Source organism: Gigantopelta aegis, chromosome 10 (assembly GCF_016097555.1).
Source record: "Gigantopelta aegis isolate Gae_Host chromosome 10, Gae_host_genome, whole genome shotgun sequence".
In the NCBI taxonomy this organism is placed as follows: Eukaryota; Metazoa; Mollusca; class Gastropoda; order Neomphalida; family Peltospiridae; genus Gigantopelta; species Gigantopelta aegis.
Genome location: NC_054708.1, coordinates 10,471,265 through 10,492,007, shown reverse-complemented (window position 1 = coordinate 10,492,007; position 20,743 = coordinate 10,471,265). Strand labels below are relative to the sequence as shown.

Genomic DNA, 20,743 nt, shown 5'->3' with positions numbered 1-20,743 from the left:
GCTATTAATAACGAGTAATATGGTAGACGTCCAGTGTGCATGCCGTATGATAGAGTTATATTGTGTTAAATTGACTATAGCTACCTTTGTTCGATTACCCTTCACGTGACCCCGTACCCGAGCCAACGACACCGCACCGACAACACTATACATGTCATATGCGCCATCACGCATACATTGGGAATTTTAAAAAAAAAAGACAGAAGGAAAAAAAGCCCTGTTGTGTATACCATGACACAGTTAAATATATCAGCTTGTGTGAATCGATAAAGTTGCATATTGCCACCATCACTTTGCAGTAAAATAAAATGTTTGTTTAACGAAACGCCAGCACGCAGTTTAATAGACCGGCCTCGGTGGTGTCGTGGTTAAGTCATCGGACATACAGCTGGTTAGGTACTAGGTTCGGAGACCGGTACAGGCTCCCACCAAGAGCGAGTTTTACCGACTACGTGGGTAGGTGTAAAACCACTACACCTACTTCTTCTCTCTCATTGACCACTAACTAATCTTAACTGGATATAAGCACAAACATAAGTTAAAATGAATGAAGTTTAACAGGCGGCTGTTGGGGGGGGGGGGGGGGGGGGGGTGGGGGGGGGGGGGGGGGGGGGTTTGCACTGATAAAATCATAAAGACTGAACTTAAGACTAATATTACAGTGATATTACTAAGTTCATGGCAGTATTAAACTGCATGCAGAGGTCCCCAGACATTATTAAAGTCTGGAGTTACGATTTATAAACACAGATTCTGTTTTATTAAATGAGACAAGAAACCCGTTGCCAATATGTGACTACTCGTACTGATTAGAAGCAATATTGATTTTTTAAATTTATTTACTCGCCCAGTGTCAGGATAGCACATACCACGACTTTTGACTTAACGGACCGCTAATGACTGTACGTACGAATCTGCCTGTGAATCAGCGATTATATCCTATATATGACAAATAAAATGTGTGGAAGATGAAAGTCATGTTATATAAATATACTATTTTATTTTTAACCATTATTTTCCATGTCAAGTCTTTAAAAAATAATAATATCTTGTGAGAATTTTTAATACATATATTTTATGTTGTACACTTGTTTTCGTTTTTAATTTATATTAAACTGTCCTTCATATGATAATCTTAGTTTTAATTTTGTTTTATATACTAGAATAAATATTTTTGTTTTAATTTAATTTTTATCAGTTTTATGTTATTGCCTGGATTATAGAAATGTTGTAGTTTTATGTCGAAGTATAACCTGTTTTAACAGACAAAACTGTTTTCATATTTTAAAATGTCGAAGGGGCTTTTATCTTTTTTATACATAATTATACATTTGTATTTTCTTTTTCTTTTCTCGTAATCATACTTTTATGTTAGCTTATTTTATACGTTTATATGAAGTATATAACGCCATTATAAAATAAAACTTAGATTGTCATCCACGCCCAAGAATAGAGGCCAGTCCCGTTTTTTTGTTTCACTGGCCCTCCCCCCCCCCCCCGCAAAAAAATAATAATAATAAAATAATAATAAATAAATAAATAATATATATAATAATAATAATAATAATAATAATAATAATAATATAATAAATAATAAAATAATGTTTAATATTTTTTGTTCTCGATGTGCGATATTTTCAATGTCTTGAAAATATAATATAAAAAATAAAATTTAACCCGTCCCGCCGCCTCCATTAAAAAAACGATGGATTAAAATCTTGCACTAAATTTATAATGGCCTAAGTTGATATATTGATAAATTGTCTGTTTGATATTTGTCCTATACATTTCCCACTGACCCTAACATGTACCAGTCTCCTAACTGATGGAAGGACGACTGCTCAACCGGGCAGTAAAAACACCTTCGAGGATAAAAACTTGTTTTAATAAGATACGAAATACGCAAACATCACACTGTTGGTTTTCCACGGTATTTAGGGCAGCGCTGCAAGTTCAGAAGCTGTGAAACGTGTTTTTAATTTTGTGGGGGGGTGGGTGGGATGTTCCTTCAGATCCAAAATGTAATACAAATATTTTTGACTGTTTTTCCATGTTGGAGATTTACATACATCCCTGACAAAGCTTTTTATCCATATAATAAAAGCACACGTTGAATTCCATTTTTAAAACATTAAAAGTTTTGCTTACTTTCCATTCAACCAAGCTTTATGTCTTTCAAACCTCATTTCCTTTTATTCCTTCCTCGCCCATTCTCGCCCACCCGCTATGAACTATTTCGGTACATTCTAACATGTATACATACATTCATTTCAATAGCATCTTGGCTATATAGAGATTGCCTGATTCCTTTAACTTATCAGAGAGGCCGTGCGTGAAATCGTTGAAGAAGCATTCATTCATAAAGCGTCCCCTAGTGAGTATGTTTAGGTAACCGGAATGTCAGATGCCCTCCCCGCCATTTCTTCTGTGTTTTTCCTGTGAAGCGAACTAGAACGTTGAAGCTATCATGACATACCATTGTGCGACACACACTCACAACTCAAAACGTTACATTTTATAGTTTTATCTCCTATAGAAGGCGACCAAAGTCAAATACAAGTCCTTAACACATTATGCATATAAATTTAATATATAGACAGGTACAATCAGATACAATGTTGTTTATTTATTTGTCCATCTATCCGTTCGTCCATTCATCCATATATATATATACATACATATATACATACATACATACATACATACATACATACATTTATCCTATAACTAGACATAATAATCATGTTATATCCAGAGAGAGAGAGAGTGAGAGATAGAGAGAGAGAGAGAGAGAGAGAGAGAGAGAGAGAGAGAGAGAGAGAGAGAGAGAGAGAGAGAGAGAGAGAGAGTTTTAAAAATTAGGTACTGTCACTTTAAACGGACACAGATATTTTATGCCCACCCCACCCCACCCCTCAACCATACAAATACAATATGTCACCATTTCCTGAATAGGCCTGTTTGTTTTCATATTTATTTTTAGCATGTGATCCAAATTAAAATATTCACTGCAGCTGTGAGAAATGCTATTCAAAATCGATAATATAACCATGAAAATGAATGTATGATTTTATGAAAGTTGATAATAGTATACGAGGTTTCACATTATGTATTTTTTTATATAATACACGTGTCTAGTATTGTACTGTATAAATATAGCTTACAGCTGTTCTAGAAATAGTTCTCTAATAAAAGGACACGGGATAGAATTCGCCTCGAAATAGTTATGTCAGCTAGATATTTATTGATTTATTTAACTGTTTATATATACACATGTGTGTATGTACACACACAAACACACACACACACACATACTGACTCACACACACACACACACACACACACACACATACCAGGGCCGTAGCTAGGATTTTTTTTAGGGGGGGAGGGGGGCAACTGAGTAGTTAATAGTCTAAAACTCCTTAAACAGTTAAGAAGAGAATTTTCTTTAAGTTTCTATAATGCTTTCCGGATTTTTTTCTGCCCTCCCCCCCCCCCCCCCCCCGCTAGCTACGGCCCTGCATACATACATTCATACATACATACATACTAGTCTAACGGTCACCTGTATATGACGGCTACCTGTTCCTAACGGCCACCATAAATGCAGAAAAATGCATTTCCTTCTTTATGTTACCTGTATATAACAACCACCTGTACATTGACCACTTTTTTTTTCAATGGACAGTTCATCTTGCCAATGCATTGCCCTGTCCCAGTCAAAATATAACGTCATTGTTTTACTTAAACTGAAAGAAAACAAGTACATGCTTCAGTGTATCAGTAATCGTATTTCCATTGTATATATGTGGGATGTTGTCGGTCATTGGTTGATGTAAAACTAACAACAAACTGACAAATGCGTCCTACTTATCAAAACTGAAACGTAATGTATTCCAAAGCGTGTGTTTGCTGCTAGTCAGTTAAAAAGTTAAAAGTTTGTTTTGTTTAACGACACCACTAGAGCACATTGATTAATTATTCATCGGCTATTAGATGTCAAACATACATGACACAAGCAGTCTGTCACGATGTTTGTTTAGCCATTACATATTGGAAAACTTGCCCTTTTGTTAATTTATATATATATATATATATATATATATATATATATATATATATAATGATTTCTTACCTCTATAGTTGTGTGTCTCGTGAACTACTTTAATAGGTAACATAATGCAGTGGAAGCAATCAAAGATAAATGACTTTTTCAAAAGGTGAATAATAGAGTGAAAGTCAACAAAACGTGTTCATTTTCATTTCAACTTATTTTTGTGCTTATATCCAATTAAGGTTCAAGCACGCTGTCCTGGGCACACACACCTCAGCTATCTGAGTTGTCTGTCCAGGACAGTGGGTTAGTTGTTAGTGGTTAGTGAGAGAGAAGAGGGTGTAGTGGTCTTACACCTACCCATTGAGTCGTTAAAACGCGCTCTGGGTGGGAGCCGGTACCGGGCTGCGAACCCTATACCTACCAGCCTTATGTCCGATGGCTTAACCACGACACCAACGAGGCCGGTTTAACGTGTTCAGTTTATGCTTTGATACATACTTTGATACTTTGATACATACTTTGATACTTTGATGCATACTTTGAAACTTTGAAGCATACTTTGGTACTTTGGTGCATACTTTGATACTTTGGTGCATACTTTGATACTTTGGTGCATACTTTGATACATACTTTGATACTTTGATGCATACTTTGATACTTTGGTGCATACTTTGATGCATACTTTGGTACTTTGGTGCATACTTTGATACTTTGGTGCACACTTTGATACTTTGGTGCATACTTTGGTGCATACTTTGATACTTTGGTGCATACTTTGGTACTTTGGTGCATACTTTGGTACTTTGGTGCATACTTTGATACTTTGTTGCATACTTTGGTACTTTGGTGCATACTTTGATACTTTGTTGCATACTTTGGTACTTTGGTGCATACTTTGGTATTTTGGTGCATACTTTGGTATTTTGGTGCATACTTTGATACTTTGGTGCATACTTTGGTACTTTGGTGCATACTTTGGTACTTTGGTGCATACTTTGATAATTTGGTGCATACTTTGGTACTTTGGTGCATACTTTGATACTTTATTGCATACTTTGATGCATACTTTGATACTTTATTGCATACTTTGGTGCATACTTTGATACTTTGGTGCATACTTTGATACTTTGATGCATACTTTAGTGCATACTTTGATGAATTCCACTTGTAGTCCGTTTGCGTTAAAAGGAACCTATGAATTGGTATATAACTCTATGTTTAAAGTCAAAATTCATATAAAAATATATGATTAAATTGTAAACCCATACCAACTCAAATAACATTTTTTTTAAAACAAATTCAGAGTAAAAAAAAATAAAAAAATGTTTCTTTATAAATTATCATCAAATTGCATAGGCTAAATCTTATTTTATAATACAGGTATGCAGACAACTGATGGAACAGTCAACATAAAGAACGCACGGTTCCACCTGTTCTAGCATTTTGTCTTCTCTCCTGTATTAAAAATGATTAATCCATATAATTTGATGGTAATTTATTCAGAACCTTTTTTTATTTACTTTAGTAAAAATGTTTTTTTGAGTTAGTATGGGTTTAAAATGCAGTAATATGCTTTAGTATAAATTTTAACATTATTCACTGTATATTTATATTCCAATTCATCGGATTCTTTTTCACACAAACGGACTATAGTAGTAGTTTTATTAATAAATCTGGCAGGAATTTCGGCTAATTTCGACCCCTGATATATACCTAAGACCATTTATTATACACTTTATTTGTACCTTTTCTAAATTAACACCTATCCCTATTTGATAATTGTTGGAACAGCCCTTAATTAAATACTTTAGGCCTTTCATGTTATCATATAAATTAGAAGAAAAATCACTATGGATTGTAAATCTCAAATTAAGTCAGTTCATGTTATCATATTAGAAAACAAAAATCCACTATAGATTATAAACTCCGTTGCCTACAGCTTCTAAGCATCTATCTATTTTTACAGTGCCTAACGTTCTGCAGAACACATTCTCTCTCTTTCTCTCTCTCTCTCTCTCTCTCTCTCTCTCTCTCTCTCTCTCTCTCTCTCTCTCTCTCTCTCTCTCTCTCTGAGAGACCCGATGGAGACGAAATACACAATATTCCCATTTAAACCGTTAGTCCTGATCAGATTTAATTAACGTGGCTATTATTTGAGGATCCTAGTCGATTTATACCACATAGCGGTGCCGTGGCATACACAAACTCTCGAACTCAAAGCCTGCCGCGACAAATCTCTCCTGTGGTCAGTCAGTCGGTATTCCACGGTTGTTCACTGTTCGACTGTGCAGTATAAAAGTAACTATCACACGGGCTGTGTGTGTGTGTGTGTGTGTGTGTGTGTGTGGAACGTTATGTAGAGGTTTTTCTTTTTTAGCTTTGTATATCATAAATATCGAACCAAAGTATAGCGGCTTTCAAATTCACGCAGTCTTTCTTTACAAACCTTTCGTTGGCTGTGGTAACAACCTCTGGCTATACAAAAACACAAAGACCTGGGCTTCAATGTACTATAAAGTTGATACGACCGCATTTCAATGGGGATGTTAAAAAAATAAAAAGGTCGGGATATTTTCATAATGACGGTCATACATATCAGTCGAAGTCTGCCATAATGCTCTGTGCTGTAAATATATTTTCGTTTGTTCCCGAGGAGTATTTTCGTTATTTGTTTGGAGTTCTTCTCAATTTGATTCTTTCTCGTGAAGTTAAGAGTCGGATATCTACGTAACAGTAAGTTTTCCAAGTAGACATTGTTTAAAATAGTTATCGATATTTTCATAATAACGGTCATAATACAGTTGACGTTTGCCCTAATGTACTGTAAATATGCCCTGCTTTGTTCCCGACGTGAATTTGCGTTGTTGGTTTTTTGGAGTTCTTTTTAGTTTGATTCTTTCTCGTCAATTTGTGTCGGATATCTACATGACAGTAATGTTTTCAAATGGACCTTATTAAAAAAAAAGTCAGGATATTTTCATAATGACGGACATAAATGTAAGTTGCTCTCTGTTGTAAATATGTTCTGGTTTGTTCCCGAAGAGTATTTTCGTTGTTTTTGGAGTTCTTAGTTTCATTCTTTCTCATGCAGTTTGGGTTGGATATCTACATAACAGTAAGTTTTTCAAGTAGACCTTGTTTAAAAAACAAAGGGGGTATTTTCATAATGATGGTCATACCTACAGTTGAAGCCTACCATACTGCTCTGTACTGTAAATATACCCTGGTTTGTCCTCGAAGAGTATTTTTGTTGTTTTAGGAATTCTTTTCAGTTTGATCCCTTCTCGTGCAGTTTGGGTTGGATATCTACGTAACAGTAAGTTTTCTAAGTGGACCCTGTTACACGTGATTACCTCAGGAAGTTGATCCAGCGGATTTTCCACTGGTAAGATTTGGGTCGAAAGTAGCTCGACCCGGCTAAATCGCATTAGCACCATTGCGACTACAATATATTTATAACCTCTTATTTAGCGATCTGTGAAAGAAAATTATTACACGGTACTTTGATTTCTCTTTTCAGACTCCACAGACACTGTCGACCGTGACAGCTGAAAGAGTAGAGTCGCAACGGGTTTAGTCACTCACTATTCGACCGATCCACATCCATGATGACGTCGCTGTCGCTACAGACGAAATAAGGCAACAATTTAGTTTTGAAGAAGTTCCTTAAGACCTACATTGTCTGACAAACCGATGGAGGTTCTGGACACACACAGTGACTGTATCCTGAGCAGCGAGGGTTTCTGACATTTTGAATGCAGGGATTAGAAAAACATGTTGCTGCGTCTACCGTAGTGTCATGAATTAATTATCCAACATCATGGAATACCCTGACAAGAAATACAATTCTTGCTTTCATAATGTGTTAAAATTTCAGACTGTGGAAATAATTCGCTTCAAAGGATTACTGCAAATCCTCTAGCTACTTCTTGATTTAAAAAAAAAAAGAAGAAAAAAAAAAGTGTGTTAAAATAATATTACGTGTGTATAGTAGATGAATATTTGTTGAAAAGGAAAAATTATTTGGAAATTGATGAAACCGAAACCAACGTTGTGTTGATTGTTTTACGACTGTGAACAAACGGAATATTTTATCATTTTCTTGGAAGCAATCGCGTTCTTGAACCCAAGTTCAAAAACATCTTTATTTTCGGAATGGTGTTAAAGTTGCTAGCGCGAATCTCACTTCTACAAACAAACTCAGCGCCGAGGTTTACTCAACGTTGGGAAAACAGCGTGTGATTTTATTCACCGATAGCAGGTCGCTCCTCTCATCTGGGGAAACAGTGTCGTACTATATTAACACCCCCAACCCCACCCACCCATATAACTGCTAAGCCACAGAGTGGAAGTATTTTTGAAGCGACTGTCCAGCAATACTAACAAAGAGTGTAAACGCATTGGGAAGCCGTATCAGAACGGGGAGTATTGAACGTGTCTGCATATCGATTCAATAGAGCCATTTTTGCATGCATTAGCAAAGTGTTTGTGAAGTTTCTCCACAGTAAGCAAGAGATTCTCGACCGATGCATCAGAAGAGGCTAAGTTCTCGGATATAGTCATCGTTTGAAATCGATGCATTTTTATTGGTGATTACCGTTTTTGTGGACACTAAAAGTGTTCTCCCTGTCCGCTGACCGCCACTAACTCTCTGTCTCTCAGGAGAACTGTGGGTGTGATGGCGACCAAATCCGATGACGCCGAAACCGTCTTCACGTACGACAACAACACGATCGCGGCCGGCGCCAACGTCACGCAGGTCGTGGTCGACGTCCTGCAGAACCTGTCGACGACAAGCTCGAGGCCCAACTCAACGACGTCGTCGTCGTCGTCACTACCGCCGGAACGCGAGCTGTACGCTCAGGTCCTCATCGCCGTCGTGCTCACCGTCATGATCTTCGGCACCATCGTCGGCAACTGCTTAGTGTGCATCGCCGTCGGCATAGTTAAGCGCCTCCAGTCCCCCTCCAACCTGCTGATTGTCTCCCTTGCCGTCGCAGACTTGTCCGTGTCCATCTTTGTGATGCCTCTGGCAATGGTGCTGGAGATCAAGCAGAGTTGGATTCTCGGCCACACCGTCTGCGACCTGTGGACGTCGCTGGACGTCCTGCTGTGCACGGCCTCCATCCTCAACCTGTGCATGATCAGTGTGGATCGGTACTTTGTCATCACGAAGCCATTCCAGTACGCCATGAAGCGGACTCCGAAGCGAATGGGCATAATGATCCTCATCGTGTGGGTGTCGTCTGCTCTCATCTCCATCCCGCCGGTGTTCGGCTGGAAGAGTCCCAGGGAGACGGGCCAGTGCTTCATAAGTCAGCAGATCGGTTATCAAATCTATGCAACAGTGGGTGCCTTTTACTTGCCTTTAAGTGTCATGATCGTTGTGTATTTCAAAATATGGAGGGTGTCCTCGCGAATCGCCAAAGAGGAGGAGAAGTCGAAATTCAACAGACATCCAGAATCAGTGACGTTTCAGGTGGGGAGGCCGTCTCACGACAGTGGCGACAGTCGCATCCTCCCGAACGGGACGGTGAAGGACCACAATGCATTGGATAATGATGCAGAGGAAATATTGCCAAAGATGAATAATTCGAAAAGACGGCTCACATTGCGGAATATTCTGCCAAAGTCACATACAAAATTAACTACTTCCAAGGAACGGAAGGCCACGAAGACGCTGGGGGTGATCATGGGAGGCTTCACAGCGTGCTGGCTTCCTTTCTTTATACTGGCCGTGGTAAGACCTTTCGTCGAGGAAAACGCCATACCGGAATGGCTGAGCAGTGTGTTAATGTGGCTGGGCTATTTCAATTCGTTTCTAAATCCAGTAATATATGCACGGTTCAACCGAGACTTCAGAAATCCGTTCAAGGAGATTCTGTGTTTTCGCTGCCGTGGAATTAATCACCGGATGCGGGCGGACAGTTACGTTGAGCAGTACGGAGGAGGGCCCGTCCCTTCGTACAGAGACAGCTTGCGCCCGCCCGCCGAAACCGTGGTCAGGTATAACAGTCATGGTGAGACTTTGGTCCAGATCGGAAACGGTTCGGCCAATGGTCAAAGAGAAAGCAAAGTTTAGTGTTGTTTTTCTTTTTTTTCTTTTTTTTTTTCAGTTATGTATGTACATCGCCAAATTTAATTTTCTGTATATTTATGATTTTTTTTTTTAATGTACATAGACACTGAAATGTTAATGTATATTTATTGTTAGCTTGCCAGACGATTTTTTATACAGTATTTAAAGCTTAACATTTGATGACATATCTAATATGATGTTACGTACGTCATATACACATATACATATATGTATATTAAATATCCTGTAGATCTATATGCATATGGATATGTTTACATGTTATATATATATATATGAATATGTGTATATGCATATGAACATTGTCACGAATATTTATATGTATATGTGTGTGTGTACATTTATATGTATGCATATATGCATATGCTTATGCATGTGTGTATGTGCATATATGTGTATATGTATATAAGGTTGCCAATGATGTTAACACTCATCTGTTGCTCGACAATAGTCCGTTAATACGTCATCAAGTTCGTTCGTCTTTTTAACAGAAGTGTACCTATTAACACGAGACTGGTCTACCATTTTAAGTGTGCGTGTGTGTATTATATTGCCATCATTAATATCCATATCATTTTCTAACTTTCCATTATTTGTTTGTTTTTTCTTCTCAAAACCATAATCGCATTATCGTATAGTTACAGCATGTGTCATCGTGTCGTGTTAATAACACACCATGTGTGTTGATGTTAAACCATCGTTTCAGGCAGCAGGTTGTTCAAAGATTGGACATGACATTGTCAATAATACAGGGACGTGCCCTTCCTCCGACTGGCAAAGGTGTTCATTGTAAAATGCTGTGCACACGTTGCTCACCCCGAATCTTCCAAGACAAAAATAGCTGCTGACTTTTACTTGTAATAGCCTCATTTCAGATGTGCATAATTATTCATTAGTGTTTTCGTCCATTGGAGCGCGAATCTATGTAAATGTAGCGAGTTCAGATGTAGTGTCTCTTTTTTTTCCAAAGAGCTGGGGTTTTGTGTGTGTGTTTTACTGGTTTGTAATCTTAATGTAGTAATGTTAACAGTATCACAAATCTTCCCTAACCAAAGTATCTGTTGACAATGCATTCAGTTATTACATCATTGTTTAGTTTGATTACACAATGGATTGTTCATATGACCCGTGGCATGTGAAAACCGATAACTCAGTAAATAAATAAATAAATAAATAATTAAATAAATGTTTAAGGACACCTAAGGACGACAAATGCATCGGCTATTGGGTGCCAAAACCAATGGTACATATTAGTATATGAAGGAATCGATGATCAACATTTATATAAAATTTAAATGTTAAATTGAAACAGTTTAAAAAAAGACTTGTCACAACTACTCATTAGAAGACATAATAAATTTTAAACGAAATATATTTTAACGGCCATGCCATCACCCCCTATAACACGACACTTTGCATAACAGCCACCTGTCTATTAGTTGTATTTAGATGTCACACCAATCATCACATTGGGAATATTTATATTAGCCAGTAATTATAAGTCAATCATTTATGCAAATCGCCAATTGCCAGTCTGTATAAAAGCACAAACTAAAACAGTTACGCTGAATTGAATAAATCAATGCATGGCTGTACTTTGTTTCATATAACTAGTGGGGAGGGGTATCAGAAAATAAAATCAGAGAAGTTATGTAGTGTTTTCTCCAGTTGGACACATTTTTTGTGTGGGTAGGGGGTAGGGTTGTAACTTCCCCGTGCCCTCCCCCGTTAGGTACCGCCAGGCAGTGACTGCTTAACAACATCCCAGTGTGAAAAATACATCGACCAGTTTTGGGTGTCAGAGTGATGTCACCACTGACAGGGTGGCACTGAAGGATTATATTAAAGGGACTGTCCTGAGTTTGCTGCCATTGTAAGATGTTTCCCATTGATACAATATTTTAATTACTAAAACTGCATATTAAATATAATTTCTTGTTTAAAATATCGGTATATTTAATGTCTTTCTGGTCGTCCTAATATTTTTGTAAGAAGCCCAAAATGGATTTGGTCTCCCAATAATTTAGGACGTACAAAAAAAGATATAGTAGAAAATAATATGTTGTTGATCTAGTACAGACACTAGTTACGATCAGAAACACATTTAATATACAGCCACTGATGACAAATGTATGTAGAAAAAATGTATTTCATATGTAATTTAAATCATTAAAACATATCTGTTAGTCGGTAACATATTAACAAGAGCAACACACTCAGCAAGTCTCAATAAATAATAGTTTAGACTGCATGTAAAGTGTACCTAGTCTGGGGATTTTTATTAATTGTTTTTAATGCGAGTCGACAGACCTTTACATGTTTTATTGTAGGTTGCCAGTTTTCCATTCCACGGATCATAATATTATTTTAAAATATGTTCTATGTAAAACAATAGGTACATGTTCAGTTATATCAACCGCAGTGGTTTTTATCACATGTATTATATATATATATATTTCTATTTACTGCAATTATCAGTTTGATTTTGTTTTTTTATGTTACAAGCCACCATTGCCAAACCTTTGAAGCAATAACCATACCTGTAGTTACGTTATGTTTTAATGTATATCTGTTTGTTTCTTCTATTAAGATTTTTTTTAAAGAATTTTTTTAAAACGATCATGTATTAAGTTAGAATATGATACATTTTATTTACATTATTCATTTAATATTTTAAACGGCTTAGAAGTATCTGTAAAGTAATCGATTATAAGCGTATACGAAAATACCAGGGCTGTAAATACACTGTCAGCTACACCATTTCAGAGTTGAACCGTTAAGTGCTCTTCACGTACATGTAGTGATCAATTAATATTCGTTGAAAATCTTTTTCTAGCAAATATAAATGTTAATCTTGTTCATGAATATATTCATCTGAACGTATTTAATAACGTGTCCACTGTTGTGACACCTGCCAGCTAACGGTTCATGAATATCTTTGAGTTCTAGTTCTAGAAGTAAGACAGCAGGTTCTGTAGGTGTGTGTTGGAGAGAGAGAGAGAGAGAGAGAGAGAGAGAGAGAGAGAGAGAGAGAGAGAGAGAGAGAGAGAGAGAGAGAGAGAGAGAGAGAGAGAGAGAGAGATTTTTTTCTCAACTCATTTCTTCAAAATTAAAAATTATGTAGTACACATAGGACAGACGTTCCAAGTGCCCGCCCCTACCATCCTCCACCCGCCCCTAATATCCGCCTCCTTGACACCCCATCTACATGAGATACAGCTCCGCCATACGAACATGGTCAATTCTTGTACAAAACATTTCAGAACATTTTCGCTTGTATTGTTTCATTTCAAAATATTTACAGCAAAGTAAACAAAATGTACTTAATGATGTTTCTAGTTTATGTCTGAACCTTTTTTTAAATTAATATAAATAATAGCGGATCCACAATCAGTCGTTGGGAATGGGATGACGGCGCCATACTCAGGACCTTGAAAACTCGGCGATGACAATGGACAGATATAGGGTTATTAAAAAGGGCGAGATTATAACGACCCTATTAATATACGAGTAACACACAGTGCTGGTAATGTCGGTCAAGTGCAGGTGCCATTAGAAACATTTCTTAGCTCTCTGCTATCGCCTTTTCTTTATTTTAGGAACACTTTCCACTGGGGTTTAAAAGTTTAACCGCAAGATAGTAGAGATATATCACACAAATATGAAAAACATTTACGCATCAAATGAAACAAAATGTTGGCTTTTAGTTGATTCTAGGAATATATCTTCAACGGGGCCTCTGAACAGGTTGGGTGCACAACAACCATTGTTAGCGTTCTATTCAAATAATTCAGCCAAGTTGTATATTTTGACATAATGCTAAGGACATTCGGTAGGCAGACAGTTCAACAGACCAACAGATAACAAAGAACGAAGTGATAAGATAGAGAGAGATACAGACAGACTAACCATATCTGAAATATAAGTACATATTAAAATGCAAGTATCGCATAAATGATGAAATAAGCCAGTCAATTTTTAAACGTAATTAAAGGCGGTCTCAGTAGTTATTGGCGTACCACGTCGTTCATTCCCAATTTTCTACCATTATTTTATCTATACCAGTTTCTCTTTTGGTTTTCTGTTCCCTTCATTCAAAGACGCATCCATTTTCTATAAAATAAATATAAATAATGAAGAAAATAGTGAAGCTTTCACGGACACGAATGCAATAAAAAAAAAAAGTTTTACATATTCTAAAAAAAAAAAAAAAAACTTCTGTTAAAACTAAGTTATTTTCATTTCATGCGCACACATACTTTACCTGTGGGTCAATTCGGTATCTGTAGTGTTAATTTCAATAGACGGTTTGGGTGTTAGGCCTAGGTCATCGCCGTGGAGCAGAGCAACCAATCAGATCTCTTTAAATTGGTGTCCAACATGTGTCGGATATCTCCTTGTGATATAAATCTCAGACGCAGTAACTCTCAGGTGGGCGAGTAAGACTATTACTAGGTTAGTTAATCCCGCAGTATTTTCTATCACGTGATACACCCATGGCGATTGCCTGGTTGGTGGTGTGACATAACAGCCACGAACAATCGCCGGGTGCTCGCCATTGCCAATAAATATATTCATTATCGACTCTCCGTTGCCAGTGGTCCCCAGTGCACAAACACATTTTATGCATAGATGTTTATTTATTGCTCTTTTATTGTGTAGTTGTTTTTAATGCATAATTTATTACAACATGTTTCCTGATATAATCGATTTTGTACGAGTTGTGCATAATGTTAAGTTTACATACTTCATAATTTTTATCCGTACAATTTACTTTTGACCTGATATGTATATTTTAGGATTTATTAATTGAGTACTCCGATTTCTACTGATTTATTGATTTTATAGGAATATTTTCTTCTTGACTTTTTTTCTGTTGATAATCGATATATTGCACACCCAGTTAACTCGATAATATCGAAACTGCAATGCGGTTGGATTCATCTTTCTCCCTTGATGAGTAATCCATGCTATGTCGACTAATGGTGAATTGAAATATCTGTCAGGTTCTGTGCCGTTATCCTAACAAAATCGATATTTATTTCTTTATTCATTAAACATGGGTTTGGCTTTTATGCCCTTTCATTTTTAACTTTTAACCAGGTCTTAATATTAAGGTCAATGCATACGTTGCTTTCAGCATTTCTCCATCATTGTTTAACAAGAAATTGATCCCTCTAATATTTAATTGCCTCGTTGTGCATGTGGGTATACACAACTAAACGATAAATCTTTCATCAAACGCATAGTTTCAGTTCGGTCTTAAATATTTTAAAATATTCAAGTCTCGAATATCTTTAAGATTTATCTCGCTAAAACCATCTGTGGTTTACATTAGGATAGTTATGGGGAGCTCTATTATTGAACTACTAGCATACGAATGAGATGGTTTTTGCGTCATTTTATTTTAAACAAACCTTCTTCCTACACTAAAGATTAAAACATTATTGTAGGAAGAAAGGTTCACAGTTCAAAAATACGTAACCGTGCTACTATATATAATAAATGATATTTTATTTTTGATACAAAATATAAAGGGAATGTTCTGCGTTTGCTGCCATTGTTAAAATGGTATCCGACTAAGAGATACGTTTCAGTGACTAAAATTGCATATTGAGTTTTAAAAATATCTATATAAAATACTAGTATCTGTATATTAAAAATGTTTCAGATCGTTCTAGTTCATTTTATTTCCTAATTATAAGATATATAATTATAAGAGTCTATGACTTTCAAACGGGAAACTAGAGCTTGTCTCCATAACCGTTATTTCTCAGAGGTACGTGCGTTTTTAAAAAACATGAAAAATGAATTTTATGGTATTAAAAACATCAGGATAACCAGAAATACTTCGAATGTACGGAAATTGATAATTTAAACAATAAAATCTGCCTAATGTCTGATTTCAGTTATCAAAAAAACGGTTGTTACAGTGAAAAATACGCCGTAGTGTTTAAAATCTAGGGTCTGTCGCTTTAATGTTATTCTACATCTTATATAACTAAGCAGCTGTAGGTGAGAGAGGAACAGATCTGGGGCGGTCACGGGGTCGGTTCTGTAGTATGGTAGGAATGTTGTTAAAACCAGATTTAGTGCACCCGCCTCACGTTCGAAGGAAGGTGTGGGTGGGCCTTGAAACCTCTAGTTGTTAACTCGTCGGTACGACGTGATAAACAGTTCACCGAATTGCCGATACTACATCATAGTTTCCACTGGCTTGCTCTCATATTACGTCTTCTGAATGAAAAAAAAAGTGTGAGCATTCCGCTTTCGCTAGTTTTTAACACATTACACAGACAGTTTTGTTTAATTTGTGGAAAAAGTAGAGGATTCAGTACAAAATAATAAATAAATAAATAATTTCGTCTTTTAAAGAAGTCAGGGTAGGGTGTGAAATTGTCGTTTTTCTCTTATAGTATACCTACTTCCTCCTATCCCCCACTTTCATTGACACAGTAGCGGATTTAGTACAAAGGCATAAATAAAATAAAATAAATAAATAAATAAATACCATAATTAATTTTTTCTTCTTTTAAAGAAGTCAGGGTGGGGTGTGAATTTTTAGTGGGGTTTTTTTTGTATGATACTTACTTCCTCCCACCCCCAACTTTCATTGACATTTGTCAGTCGAAGTCTGTCCTCTGCCATTTGTTTATGTCATTTTCATTTTACACACATACAAAATGCATTTGCTTATTCAGTAATATATAGTGTGCATCAAATGCATCGAAACGAAACAGAGTATATTTTTATTTCTAGCTCTTGGACGATATTACAATCATTTTTGTTTTACGTGTTTTAGCTTGGCGCAGTGCCTAAACTCTGCATTGTTGCTCAATTTTGTTTATAGAATTCGTTTTTTAAAATAATTATTTATTGTTTTAGTGTTGTACTTTACCGTGAGGATATTTACTTCACGCACCGACATTGTACTGAATGTCACACCGTGTAGAGAGACGTGTTATACCGGGAAATGCACGTGGATGACGCATACTATTGATTTGTGAAAACTTATCTATTGTACTTTCCTTTACAACAATCACTGTCTTCTGTAGATGTATGGAGTACACGTGGCGAGGCTACAATATATTTTTTGTCTGCCCGTCTGGAATTTAAAATGCCTATAAAATTACTAATTACATTTTGTTACGTTTCGTATTTTTTTATCATTACGGAGTTGATTAAAACGTCTGTGTTCTGATAAAAGAAAACTATACTTAGCATTCGTAGATTTTCAATAACCTTGAAATAAAATGAATTTGTTCTTAGCCGTTTTGGTTGTCATATATGTTATGGCATTTTATTATTCCAGATAAATTAAAACAATTGAGTTTTGAAATATCAGCTTATTCTGAAATGGATAAACGATTCGGTCAAACGTCTTTTTGTCTCAAATCTTAAAGTAGTTTCTGAAATAGATAAAACAAGAATCGGCCACAGGTGTTTCAAATCTTATCTGTCACTTTTGCAATTGCTAAATATAAACTAGGGGAAAAACCTTCAACCAAAGTCACATTGTTTGCAGTTGTTTTCCCTTGTATTGTTATATAATCTAATGAATATGCATAATCATGTAACATATGTACCTCGTGTTATGTGTGAACATTTGAATATCTTCGATACACTGGAATTAATAATCCAGTTTGTGGTGCGAGTCATCATATACAAAATAAATAATGGTGCCTGCCACACGTAAATAATAAATTTTCCAAATGAACAATTATTAATACTTATATGTCACAACTTGTTACTAAAAATCGCATTGTCAGAAGACACCTTTATGTATTTTTTTTTCAACGAACTGGTTTTGTTTTTGCTATGGTCACTGCTGTGTATACGTACAAGGAAATGTTTTAAAAAGTCATCCACGTGCACAAATCCTTAATATTAGTTTATTTTGTGTTTGATTATGCATGTACTGTAAATTGATATCATCTCACTGAACCGGGACACCGTCACGGGCGTGCGGCGTAGTCAGCGTGCGGACTTCAAATGACTAAAATTCCAACATGTAGTCCTACAGTTATCTGATGAGGTGGGTTCAATCCCAGTGAATGCTCAACTCGGTGGGTGGGGAGGTGTAAGACCATTACATCGACTTTTCTTTGACTAACTATTAACTATTCATTATTCTGCACAGCCCAGCAAATAGCCGGGGTGATTGCACAAGACAGCGTGCTTGAACCTTGATTGGATAAATAAGCACGAAACTGTAAAATAAAATGAAAACTGCACTAAATACACTCTCCTATGGAGATGGGTCATAGTTTCGCCTTTATAAAACCACTTAACGTCTATATATGCTGCTGACTTAAATTATAAAGGCACGTAATGGGCGTATATTGTTCTTATTGTTGTTATTATTAATAAAATGTGAATTATTATTAGTGCAGTTACCATTTATGTGAACAGTTTTCCATTCATCAATCTGAAGTAGTGGTGTGTGCAAGAAATACTACCCTGCCTATATATATTTCAACAGCTTGTTCAATCGATTATTACAACATACGTCTAAACGTTATAGCGGTTTGTGGTGCAGATTGCATTCTAAATTGGCATTTGTACCTTCGGTTGGTCCGGACAACGCTCATGTAACTCAACTAAGACCATTTTTAAACAATTTCTTTCGCCTCTATATTTTGGATTGGCTTCTAAAATGTGAGTTTTTTGGGTACCAGAAACACAATTATTAAAAATATAAGCATAAGCGTACGGACATTTTTATAGGGGCGAGGTGGGGCAGGCTGATTTTTGCCTGAATTAAACAATTAATTAAACATGGCTTACAGCTAATATTGAGGGTAGAATAATGAAAATACATTGTGAAAAGTGTTCAGGCCAGCTCATTTTGTACGAATTTCTCTATTGTTTGCACGAATTTCAGGAATTTTTTTCCTCCAGAACTGGGGGGTAGGGGTTGCAGTTGCCCCCGCCCCAGTCTCGTACGCTTATGCATATAAGTGGGCAGTCGAAGTCATTTTGTCCGTATAATAAGTTGTTTATAAATAATTCATTTTGATCGATCTCAAGTGACAGAAATAGTTCAGCATACCTAGCTGTTTGAAATATAATTCTTACCCAATCCCAACACCCCACCCACACTCACACAACCCCACCCACACTCACACACCCACACGACTGAAAAAGGCAAATAGACGCCCGTGCTGCCCGAGGGTCGGCTGTTCTGCTTACGCCGTATGTTCTATTCAGTTTGTGTCGGGAACAGGAGCCGATGTAAACTTGGGTTTTGTTGTCCCGACGTTGAAAATTACCCATTTTCAGCGCCACATGATCAAAAGCAATAGAAATGATCAAAATAGGACTCCAGTTGTGCCCCGTGTACTGTGATGGATCCCAGCTAATTTGTAGACTATTAACTGTGTTGACAAAACGTAGCCATCCGTTAAAGGTGATGGATATCGGATGTTAATCATCACCACTGACTGCATCGTCCTGTTATTATTTAACAATGGAAGTCATATCTATGGCATCTTGAATGTCGTGCCGTTTCAGCATTCATGGTGGCTTGTGGGTCTTAACGATGTTTCATGAAAAAAGTGAATGTTCATGAATGAGGAATTTTATATTCTTACACGATGAGTGTAGGAAATTTACATTTTTGTCGTAAAACTATTAAGTTAAAGAACAATTTGTTTTTAAATATTAACGGCCAGTTTTCTGTGTGGGTTTTGGGGCTTTTTTAGTAATATATAAACGCCAGTATATTTGATATTAAAACAGATAATCGTACATGTATTTCTTTTGAAATGTTTTATATTTTGGAACTTTTTTTTATGGTTTTAAGTAAAACATTTTTTTAACAAAAGTCACATTTATTATATATACATGTGAAGAAGTGTGGTTAAACTTTAAATTTTTATGACAAACTTTTCACAGGTGTAAACACATAGTACTAAAAGATCGTTGCAGTTGTAACATAGTAAGCAAAGAGTGCGTACTGTTATAAGTACACACTGCGAATGTCACAAGGTATCGAGATGTAGCTAATATTGTACTTAGTGTTCTCTGCTGTAGAAAACAAAAACAAATCAATGAATTTTGAATACCTTCTGGTGCAATTAGTTAATATTGGTGGTCTTATTTACCATCCAGCAACAGTCATTTGTGTATTTAATTGCACTGTTAAAATTTCGTTATGGATGTTAACGACAACTGTTACTCTTTAACTCTAGTAACCTCCAGCACTCGTCTTACAGGGCTAGAGGTTACTCGATCTACTCTTAACCCCGCCTTTTTCTTTTGTAGGCAAAGAACACCGAGGGCCCACGGATATCGATCTGAGTTTCCGTCGTAGCGTTGTTCGTTAGTCGGGTAATGTCGGAAACGGCCGACACTAACTGCTATAATTAGCCACCCAATAGACTGGCTCGGCTGTGTCCGGCTGGAATAATAATATGTGATATGTCATGTTTTGTGTTTGTTAGCATTTGTTACTGTTAAAAAAAAGTGTTATTGTTATTGTAAATGATTGTAAATCGATGCTGTATCATTTCAAGGCTGTGATCAACTTCATAATATCATAATATCAAATATGAAAAGTGTTTTGGTGTTGTTGTTTTTTAATAACT

At 36.4% G+C, this 20,743-nt stretch overlaps 1 protein-coding gene across 1 annotated transcript in view; it reads left to right on the top strand.

Annotated features, from left to right (window-relative positions):
• LOC121382846 (5-hydroxytryptamine receptor 1-like) overlaps window positions 1-20,716 on the top strand; it is a 35,072-nt gene extending 14,356 nt beyond the window's left edge. The window contains exon 2 of the mRNA XM_041512474.1: window positions 7,578-20,716. Coding sequence (XP_041368408.1) covers window positions 8,736-10,139 — 1,404 coding nt within the window. The 5' untranslated portion in view covers window positions 7,578-8,735 and the 3' untranslated portion in view covers window positions 10,140-20,716. The remainder of the gene's footprint in view (window positions 1-7,577) is intronic.
• The last annotated feature ends 27 nt before the right edge of the window (window positions 20,717-20,743 follow it).